At 52.0% G+C, this 11,307-nt stretch overlaps 2 protein-coding genes across 2 annotated transcripts; both read left to right on the top strand.

Moving 5' to 3' along the window:
• CTRU02_204525 (pho85 cyclin-1) lies at positions 1-1,152 on the top strand (the record flags this gene model as incomplete). The annotated part of the gene is made up of 1 exon (XM_036720997.1): positions 1-1,152. The coding sequence occupies one exon, from the start codon at positions 1-3 to the stop codon at positions 1,150-1,152; it is 1,152 nt and encodes a 383-aa protein (XP_036586981.1).
• Positions 1,153-6,768: 5,616 nt separating this feature from the next.
• CTRU02_204524 (copper resistance-associated p-type atpase) lies at positions 6,769-10,347 on the top strand (the record flags this gene model as incomplete). Its single annotated transcript, XM_036720996.1, has 1 exon — positions 6,769-10,347. One exon carries the CDS (start codon positions 6,769-6,771, stop codon positions 10,345-10,347), a length of 3,579 nt encoding a protein of 1,192 aa, XP_036586980.1.
• Positions 10,348-11,307: the final 960 nt, after the last annotated feature.

The following is an 11,307-nucleotide window of genomic DNA, read 5'->3' as shown; positions in this document are numbered from 1 at the left end:
ATGGAGTCAAGGTCACACCTCACCAAGGCAGAGCTCAACGCTGCTGCCCTCGACCACTTCGTCTATCAACCCGTCAGCAAGTCGATGATCTCTTACTTGGCCGGCGCTGCCTTCAACGTCATCTCCTGTGACAGTTCCCTGATGCCCCCGGCATCCGCAGAGGCCTACCGCCAACAACAACTCCCCCCGACGCCACCAAGGACACCGGAACCCCGCGCTGTCCGCACCGAGGATTCCGATCTGCCTACCCTCGAGGCCTTCATTACACAACTTGTTGTTTCCTCAAACGTCCAAGTCCCCACTCTGATGTCGACTCTTGTCTACCTCACTAGACTCAAGTCCCGTCTGCAACCAATGGCCCGCGGTCTTCGATGCACCACTCACCGTATCTTTCTGGCTGCTCTCATCCTCACTGCCAAGTACCTCAATGACAGCTCACCCAAGAACAAGCACTGGGCTACTTACAGCCACATCAACAATGATCTCTCCAACTTTGGCTTCAGCAGGACAGAGGTCAACCTGATGGAGAAGCAGCTCCTGTTCCTTTTGGACTGGGATTTGAGGATCACTGAGGAGGATCTCTACCGCGAGCTTGACCCGTTCCTGGCTCCTATCCGTGCTGAGATTGAGGCCAAGCATGCTCGTCGCCTGGCCCGCCGCCGCAAGCACGAGGAGGAGATGCGTCGGAGACAGGAGGAAATTTACAACATGCAGCAACAGAGTTACCCGAGCCCGCCGTCCTCGCGCGCTAGCTCCCGTTCACGACAGGACACTCCCGACCACGCTCGTACATACAGTGGTGCCTCCATCACGCCCCCCAGTCTTTGCTACAGCAGCAGCTATGGCAGCTCTATCAGCTCATACGCGCCGTCAATTGCATCTAGCCGTTCTCAGTCCCGCGCTACCACGCCGCTCGATAACCCCGCCGAAGAGCCGTACATGTACGTCCCCAACGGCAGTCTGTACGAGTCACCTGTCGAAGTGCACATCGAACAACCCGCGTCAACACTGCCCAAGCGAAAGCCTTTTCTTCCCTACGAGATCAGCACTGAAGATTTACGGGACATGCAAGATGGCACCAAGGCGAAAAGGGCACGCATGGGACGTGGCATGTGGGGCCGTGTCTTCGGTGGTGCCGTGACCGTGCGGTAGACTGATGCATCGCACAGATTTTCATTCATGTTGTAGTCTCGTTTTTTTTTTTCCCCCTCCTACATTTTTCTACGTTTGAGTCACTACCCAAAAAAGCATGGTGTTGGATTGTGTTATAGAGAGATCACGGGGGGACAGATTTGTTTTCTTTCCCGAGGGCGTTGGTAATGGAAAGGTACATGGAACTCGGACTGCGGACAGAGCATCCTCGGGGGCATTTGCATATATGGATACGGTGTTTAGGCGGACTCACGAACATTGAAATTTCTTCTCTTATTTTCTTTGTTGTCTTTTTCTTTGGCATCCTCGCATGGTAGAGGATCGCCCTGTGGGATTAGGATTGGGAGCTGCCGCAAAGTCGGTTCAGCAAGTATAGCGTAGCCAAGACACGCAAGGGCTCGTCTCTTCTCCCCATGAGTGAGAGAGAGATATCCCCAAATCGAAAGCACGGGCATCATTATGCCTGTTCCCAAACACTTTGCTTCCTTCTGTTCGCGCACTTTGTGATGGTCAATGTTGGTTTCGTGAACGGCATTTGAGATCCCGTTCCCCGCTTGCAGTGTCAGGTTCTAGAACGGTTGACCCTAGTGCACTTTGAGGATCTGATGCCTCGTGACGTTGAATGCAGCCGGTCGTGTGGGGGAAAGCGGAGTGGGTGAGGGGTTGCATTCAGCTCACATGCGAGACATGGCTACGACTGCAGCATGTCATTTAGACGATATGGTCCGCAGGCAGTTTTATCGTCTCGCGGAGCAAAAGCGATAAAGTCAAGAAGGAATCTATTAAAAATAAATACAGAGGGAAGAAGAGGAAAAGATAGGGGACCACGGAGAGGAAACGAGAGACAAAAGCCCCGCTGACGAGATTCCCGATGAATCCCCCTCACCAGTGTAATGCATTCAGTCCCCTTACCCTATGTTTTTCCCAAGAAGTCATCGATAACTTGGAACCGCATCATCGCAACCATGCAGAGTAATCGTCATTGTCTCCGGCCCAGAAGGGCGGCGGCGCTTCACGCCCACCCCACCCCCCCTTGTCTCTCTCTCTCTCCGCATGCCATGATTCGCATCCAACGTCTATCAGTGCAGATACATGAATCGGGTCCGCCGGGGAAGAGGGGCATTTTACAACCTTAACACATCATACCTTGCCGGGGTTCGACCAAGAGAAAAACCTACTGTAGACGGGAGAACCAAGGCAGACGTAGAAAAAGTCTGTAGGGCGCCTTGACTTGCCTTTGCTTTTTTTCTTGTACGTTCGATTTCGGGGGAAAAAAAATTAACAGCCCCGGGTTGTAGAGACCTGTCATGATGGCTCACAATTGGGGGGGGGGATGGGGGGTGGCAGTGGTGGGTTCTGTCAGTTGAGGCGGAGCGCGGATGGACGACGCCTCGCTGACCCGTAGAGTGATTACGGCCATAAATAATCCTATCAGAGACATTCAATATCCAGATCCAGCCGTCTGTTGGGTTTTTAGCGGTTTATTTCTGTTTTGCATCCGTCCGTTGGGATCGGTTGGCAAGGAGGAAGGGGAAAAAAAGGCCCAGCCCTCCGGTCGCGCAAACGCCCGGATCGAACTTTTTTTTTTTTTTTTTTTTTGGTGTATTTCAATACACCCTTCGGCCTGCCGAGACCACCGCGCCTTCTTGTTTGACATACGGGTTCTGGCTAGTGGCTTTTGCTTGGCTTTTGGGTACGGCGTTCGGCGTTTACCTTCCGCACTCGCCATTTAGACAGCGAGAGTAAAAGTATGTGTGTATGTTACGGGGGATTTCGGACAAGTTCTACGATGATGCTCCTACCAGCTGATGCCGGGGTTCAATGTGGCTGGCTGTAGAATACTCGGCCGGGGATTTTTTTTTTTTTTTTTTGGGTTGTCATCGCGATCAACCGGAATGCGGATCGTGACGTCGGAGGGGAGAGAGTGTGTCACCCCAGCCGGGGGGGGAATTTTCGGGAAATTTCCTTCCTCTCTCGTCTTCGCTATCTCTGCTTCAAACTTGTGTGGCTGACCGCCGTTGAATGGGAAACAGAGTTTCGAAACATGTCGGCCTCGCATAGCGTTTGGGCTGATGAGAGTTGTGGAATGCAGCAATATAGAACGCCCGACGGGGGGTTTTAGGGGTCCAAAGGGGTGACGTCGAGATAGGTTGTGGTTAGGTTTGCAATGTTTGAGGAGGGGAGGGGATGCAAAGGGCGGGGATCTGCTTGTAAGAAGCGGTACACGTAGGTATCTTGGGCATGCGGAAATGATCTACGCAGTGGTGGAGGTGGGGGGTGAGGGAGGGAAGAAGAGGAACTAGCTACACCGTCAGATAACCGGGAAAACAAGGCCGTGCAACGACACATACACATACACCTTCACACACAGCGTGCATCCTTGTGGCTGGTAAGGATGGTTATCGTAGGTAGCAACTGTGTTTGGGAAATGTCGGTCAATGATCAGAATGACCGGAGCCTAGGACGGGGAGGAGGAGGGTGTGCATGTTGGGTATCGAACTACGCTGCCAGGCATGTGTGGTTCGCGAAGGATGTGGCTGGGCCATCAGGAAGTATAGGATTTAGGCTCCGACCCCACGCTGGATCGTAGCTTGCGCATGGTGCCATGCTGGGAATCGACATCCAAATAAGTGAGTGCATTGTTGTTGTTGTTTGTCGTCGTGTGCCGCGTCCGAGTGCGAGGGAGTGTTGACAAGCGGTCGTGATCATTGAGACCCGGTCTGACAACGTGTTCGTGAATGGCAGGGTCGCCCGCCTCATGTTGGCCTGGACGGAGCCTTGGTGGCCGGCGGTCGGGTCCCGGGGGTGGGTCTGGTGGCCGGCACGGGGGTTGGGAGGGGGGTGAGTCACAGGGTCGGGGGAGCAGCCCAGTTCGTGGTTTATTGGGGCGGTCGGATGCTGCGGTTGTGCTCCCCTGCCATCTGCCCAGTCATCAGTGATAACGGAACCCCACTGAAGTCGCCCAGTGAAAGTGCACAAGACGTTCTCGCTTCGAGTTAGCTTAAAGTCCGTGTGGCCTGTCGCGTTGAAGGGCACTAAAGGCATTCTGCATTGCTGCCATTGGCATTAGGCCAGGCCGGCCGGCTGTGGATACGGCCCGTGACAAAGTGCTTGGAGCCAAGGTCAAGTGACCTTGATACTGTCCGTTCGCCCACCGTCTGTCACGCTTGCGAGGCAAACCCGAGCGCTCCGGCTAGGCAAATTGATGAGCGATGGGTCTGCCAAGAGGGAAAGTGTCAATTGAATTTGGGTTGATTCGTTGTGGCTTGGACCAATCGTTCGTTACCCTCCGTTGAAATTTGAAGCGTTGCGAGTTACGTCTGATTGATTATTTCGAGGCATTGGCATCCCAGCGGACAATTGAGGGCCTGCTGCGCCATTCTCAGCCTCACCCCATCAACTACAGGCTGTTGAAGTCTACTCGCACTTTTGGGAGTAAACCTCGATTTCTTGGCGGGCGAAGTATAGGCGAACTCGTTTTCTGGCCATTCAGCATCATCCAGGTCTGCGATCCTGGGGTGGGGAGCTGGCGAGATCAACTCGGCTCAGCTCTGAAAGGCAAAAGAGCGTGTGACCGTAATGTAAGCGACGGCAATGATGATGAATTCTGAGTTCTTTCTTCCATACATGAGGCTGGGCATTCCACTCAAGCTTGTTCGGGACGCGGGCGATGCTCGATTAGGTAACGATGTTTGGTGATGTTAGTCGTAAGGTAAACAGCGCTCAGCCACAGCTGCGAATGTAAGTGCTGACAGGGTAGTCATCGGCATGACAGAACTGTCCGTAGTCACGCTGACGGGTGCACCTAACAACCCGATATCTGTCTACGAAGAGAAAACAGTCAAGCCAGAAACACAGAAGCCAATCGCTGCGCTCTCGAGCATGGCCTGAGTGGAAAGCCGCGTGTGTCCTTGTTGACACAGTCCAAGCGCCTGATCCGATATCAACATAGCCCGACTGTCGCTGTTGTCTGTTTGACGGTGCTACAAGAAACAATCCGAAGGTTGTGTTCCAGAATGTTCCCGAACCATGCCTTTCTTCGGGGAGCTCGCAGCGTGTCAGATGTTTGAGATTTGTTCGAGTTTGTGGTTGTCATGGCTTCCTGATAGGCAGCACGGCAGGATGCCGGTATTCTGTATAGATAACACAAGAGATATCAACTCTAGTGGCACCAGACACCTTTATTCTTGGACTTCTCCTTGGTCTGAACTTCCTGTACATTTACCGCTGACCTTTTTTTTTTTCCCCCGAAGGATAGCAATGGAGAAAGGGAGAACACATAACTTGACCGGCGAGAGAATTATGTCAACTTGGTGTTGAACAAGGTCATGATTCACCAACAAGCTATAAGTACTGCCAAACAGCCATAGATTGACACAGTATATCGAAAAGTACGTTTGTTCATGGTTTGCTGCTGAATATTCCGTATGTTTCCCAGTATTTGCCTTACCAAACATGCCGTCGACAGCCTTTCAGCGCGTGTACCATGAACACAAAAAGGCAGAGATCCCAAAACCCGCTGTTGTGAGGCTGCTTGTGTGGACATGGACCGGAAGAATGGCTTCAATCTAGGAAAGAAGGATCCCTACAATCCACGAGAATCGAGGAAATATAGTCGAAATGACCTGACCCAGAGATCTCGACGAATCTGTCAACGGAAATCGGCGGTGCGCTTAGAAATGCGACAGGCGCGTGGACCATGCTGCCACTAACGGCTAGCGCAATGTGGGGAGACGCTGTAGACGCTGCAGACGCCGACGGGTGGACTTGCCACTGCCAATGACAGCGGCGACTAGGTGGGCATCAGTTCGAATTGATTATCACATGAAGGTTCGACATCCAATTAAAAGGATAAAATGATGAGAAGATTCACGTTGATTCCAGACCCAAGCGTAGTGCTTTGGTGTATCAGCACGCCCCTTGAGGCACCTAAATGAAACCTGAACGGACCCATAAATGAGCAGATTACGTCACAGCCTGCGCTTTTTGTGCGGAAAGGACAGTCTGGATAACGATAACACTGTCTTTGACCACCTATTTATACAGTGCATAGACAGTACCGTAAGGAGGCAACTGCAGTTTCCTCGCAGTCAAAAATCTGCACCGCACAAAACGCGCACCTAAATAGGCAAGGGCAATCTGGACAGCATTGCAAAGCAACAGCACAATTACCGCGGAATGAAAAGTCAGATGGCCCAGAACGCGGAATGGTAGTAAATAAAATCATGGGTGCCCTACATACCCAAACTCAGATCTCTTTCCGTCACAACTTTTCCACACTGCTCGCCAAGTGATCCTGGGGTTTGACGCTCGCCTCTTTCCCCTTCGGCCACTGACAGCGCAGTGTGTGCCGATCTATTACAACTACATCCATAGACAGCATCGACCAGTACGACAACACCCTTCTCCCCTTTTCGGACACTCCTTTCCCTTCCGCTCTAGGTTGCCTCCTTTTATTCATAAAGCTGCTTGGATATCTCGCTTACACGACTGCGTTGCCACCCATTTTTTTTTTTTTGGGCCTAACTTTGGCAACCTACGCAGGGGGAGTCGCAAAAAGGCCAGCTTGGAAAATAGGCGGCAAACGAGTTCAAAGGGCAGACGGCTATAGTGGCAATGGAAACAGCCATGGGTCCCCGCATCACCACATCGTTTCTTCTTGACAACCTTCACTGTCCATCATGTGTCTCTTCCATTCAACAGGCTCTACAAGAGTCCTGCAGCCACGATGTGATCTGGGTGTCACCCAACGTTGTCACTTCAGTGGTCACCATTGAACACAGACACACTGAGACCCCCGACATCACCATTCGTTGCATGGCCAAGGCTCTACAAGATGCTGGCTTCGAAATCAGCGGTGTCACGACAACGGCTGCTACCGGCACTGATTTGGATGCCGTGGCCTTGAGACATGGCGCCCCCGATGTTGTTAACGACTCTTTGGCGCCCAAGTGGTTGTCCAGTGAATCACCTGCTCAGCGTGAGGCTCACCTTTTGAACTGCAAACAGTGCCGGGAGTCCAAAAACCCCAGTCCCAATGGATCCTGTTGTTCCACAATACGTGAACCCATGTCAAACGGCATCGGCAGTAGCAGCGGCAACCGTCTGCGCAAAGAGACGGGAACGGGAATGACACCAGAAAGCTCCAAGTGGAGGGCAACCCTATCCATCGGAGGAATGACCTGTGCCTCTTGTGTCAACGCAATCACCGAGGAGTTGAACAAGAAGGACTGGATCGAGCACGCAACGGTCAACTTGGTCACCAACAGCGCGACTGTTGACTTTGCCGACAAGGCTAACGCAGAGAAGATTGCGGAAGCCATCGAAGATATGGGCTACGACGCCAACCTCGACAATATCACGGATGTCGGAAATGAAGAGACAGAAGGTACCGACCCCGGCTTGTGGAGGGCCGCTTTAGCTATTGGAGGCATGACATGCGCCTCATGCGCCAACGCCATCACCGAACAACTGACAAAGAAGGACTGGATTTCCAATGTGGTCGTGAATTTGGTAACAAATAGCGCTACCGTTGACTTCACAACTGAGGGCAAACAAGACAAGATCGTCGAGGCAATCGAGGAAATGGGCTACGACGCAACCTTGGACAGCGTTGTGAGCGTCAAGTCTGAGGAAAAGGGTGCCCAGCAGCGGACGGTTCAAATCTCGATTCGGGGCCTTTACTGTAAACACTGTCCTGGTCGAGTCTCACATTCCCTTGGATCTTTTCAGGGTGTGAAGGTTGTTTCAGAACCTAGTCCCGAGAAGCCCATCGTCACTGTCAAATACATACCCGATGCGCCTTCCTTGACAATTCGGCATATCCTGTCAGCTATTGAAGCGGCTGATCCTGCGTTTGAGGCGTCGATATACCACCCACCCAGCCTTGAAGAGCGTTCCAAGATCATCACCCAAAAGCATCAGAAACAACTTCTAAGAAGAATTTACTTGACGCTCTTGGTTACCATCCCAACTTTCGTTATTGGTATTGTCTATATGAGCCTGATTCCCGACACGAACCATGGAAAGCACTACCTGATGGACCCCTGGGTCTCAGGTATCAATCGAGCACAAATCGCCCTCTTCGTTCTTGCAACACCAGTTTACTTCTTTGGCGCCGACGTTTTCCACACCAGAGCGATGAAGGAGATCCGAAACTTGTGGCGCCCGGGCAGTAAGACACCTATACTCCGACGCTTCTACAAGTTCGGAAGCATGAATATGCTCATGTCACTTGGCACAACCATCGCCTACGTCTCATCCATTGGGCAAATGATTTCTGCTGCCATAAGCAAGCCGGCAGTGATTGACGACACTCACTTTTACTTTGACTCGGTTGTGTTTTTGACACTGTTCCTGCTCCTCGGCCGCCTTATTGAGTCATACAGCAAGTCCAAAACCGGAGACGCGGTTGAGATGTTGGGTAAATTACGGCCTACGACTGCCATACTTGTCAACAAGGACGCTATTGGAAAGACTACGGATTCAGTCGTCGGAGTTGATATGCTTGATTATGGCGACATTATCCGGGTACCACATGGTGCTTCTCCTGCCGCCGATGGTGTTGTCGTGCAGGGCGAGAGTAGCTTCGACGAGTCCAGCTTGACCGGTGAATCTCGTCTTATCAAGAAGGTTCCTGGTGACGAGGTTCATGCAGGAACTGTCAATAAAGATTCCGCCATCCAGGTACGCATCACAGGTGCTGCAGGCGCTTCAATGCTTGATCGAATTGTTTCCATCGTCAGAGAAGGCCAAACTAAAAGGGCACCGATGGAACGCATTGCGGACATGCTGACAGCTTATTTCGTCCCCATCATCACTCTTATTGCGGTATTGACATGGCTTACCTGGATGACTCTTGGCTATGCCGGTGTAATTCCTGGACGTTATCTCGATTCGGGAAGCGGCTGGGCTACCTTTGCTTTGCAGTTCGCCATTTCTGTCTTCGTTGTTGCTTGTCCTTGCGGTCTGGCTTTGGCAGCGCCGACCGCCATATTTGTTGGTGGCGGCCTTGCGGCCAAGCACGGCATCTTGGCGAAAGGAGGTGGAGAGGCGTTTGAAAAAGCAAGCAACGTCGATGTAGTCGTTTTCGACAAAACCGGCACGTTGACTGTTGGCGGCGAACCAAAGGTAACCGATGCCAAGCTATTCCTTCAAACGGCAGATGCGAACACGCAAAGCAGCATGGTGTGGGCCACCTTGCGGGCAATTGAAGAGAACAGCAGCCACCCGGTAGCCAAGGCAATTGTAGCATATTGCACAGCACAGACTGAGGTCTGGGTTCAGGTGGACAACGCTCAGGAGCTACCTGGCAAAGGCATGAAAGCAACAAACCGTGGCGAAAAACCGGAGGATTCATTTGATATGATTGTTGGAAACGAGTCACTCATGCGTGATTATCAAGTTCAGTTCGCCGAGGAGGTGTCTTCTCAACTCCAAATATGGAAAACCGAGGCCAAGTCGGTCGCTCTTGTAGCCACCAGGCAAACGACGGCTGATTCTGATGCACCGTGGACACTTACGGCGGCACTCTCCATTTCTGATCCCATTCGACCAGAAGCAGTTCCCATCATCAAAGCCCTTCGGGAGCGTGGAACTCGTGTCTGGATGCTCTCGGGCGACAACGTTGTCACTGCCAAGGCAGTGGCATCGCGTGTTGGTATCAACCCCGACAATGTCCTAGCCGAGGTACTCCCTTGGGAGAAGGCAGAAAAGATTACATATCTCCAAACCGTGCTGAAGGCGCGTGTCGGTAAGTTGAGGGAGCATTCGACAAGACGGGCCATGGTTGCCATGGTCGGAGATGGCATCAACGACTCTCCTGCCTTAACCAAGGCAGACGTCGGAATCGCTATTGGCAGCGGTAGCGACGTCGCAATCTCGAGTGCCGATTTCGTGCTCGTGACGAGCGACCTCCGTGCCGTTGTGACCCTCCTGGACCTGAGCAAGACAGTATTCCGCCGGATCAAGGTAAACTTTGGCTGGGCTGTTGTCTATAATCTTCTCGCTATTCCTATCGCCGCGGGTTGTCTGTATCCTATTACTACAGCAGCAGGGGAACATATTCGTCTCGATCCGGTTTGGGCCAGTTTGGCAATGGCCCTGAGCAGCATCAGTGTTGTTTTGAGCTCTCTTGCACTACGCACGAAAGTACCAGGACTTGGTTTCCGTCCTCGTGGACTCCGACATCCTTGATCATTTTTTTTTCCCTTTGTTTTTCTTCTTTTTGGTTATTCCCCATCACTGGGCGTGTATTATTGTATTACAGAGCGAAGACTATGGGAACCCAAAGAGGCTAGGATATTTGGGGGATTTGGCGTTGCTCGTGATTTAGATGAGAGGCTTTGAGGAATAAAGCGTATGCAAGCTACGGTGCGCGATGCATTGCGACGACCAATGAGTTGTCAGCGATACAGAAGAAAAGGCTAGTTCCAGAGACTGGAAACAAAAAATAATAGCAGAATTAATGATTCCCTGCCAAAGTGAGCCAGCTCAGTGAGAATGGTTGGAAGATGTGCAGTCTTGCAGGTTACATTTACATTAAAAACCGAGTTACTGACTGAGCGATAATCAGCCCTAGTGCCTACATCTGTTCTATTGGAACCAGCTGATAAGGGCCGTTGAATATAGCAAAAATGTATGCGTATGATTTGTATGTTCCGCATGTCACTATGTAAAACGAATTGGCGTCATGTTGTTAGGTGGCAGTGAAATCATACTGGGGCGGGTGGTGATACGGCAGCCGATGCCGACACCGAGCGGATACCGCACCGAGAGCCGTCCGGGGAACCGATAGCCTGGGGATGAGAGGGACCGGCATTGAAAAGACCGGACGAGATTGCCACCGAGGAAGCAGAATCTGGGGCAAAGACAGCCTTTGAGGCTTGCAATTCCGGAAGATGGAGCGATCTGGTCGAGCACGCAATTGAAGGCGAGTCGCGGATTTGGTAATGCTGCTGTCGGGCCAAGGGTCCTTGAGTGGATCCAAAATGGTGCAATGTGGGGCCGGAGCACATGCAATCGGCATCTTCATTGGCGCGCGATGGCGCAATTGTCCCCTAGTCGCAATTCTGCGAGCTTCAACAATTTCCAAACGCCGAGTTTCGCACGCAAACACTGAGGGAAACCGCCCCCCGAGGAAAAAAAGATGGACGC

The sequence above is a fragment of the Colletotrichum truncatum genome (assembly GCF_014235925.2).
Source record: "Colletotrichum truncatum strain CMES1059 chromosome Unknown Contig_0002, whole genome shotgun sequence".
NCBI classification, from domain to species: Eukaryota; Fungi; Ascomycota; class Sordariomycetes; order Glomerellales; family Glomerellaceae; genus Colletotrichum; species Colletotrichum truncatum.
The sequence above is the reverse complement of the archived record's forward strand: the minus strand, read 5'-3'. Positions and strand labels throughout refer to the sequence as shown.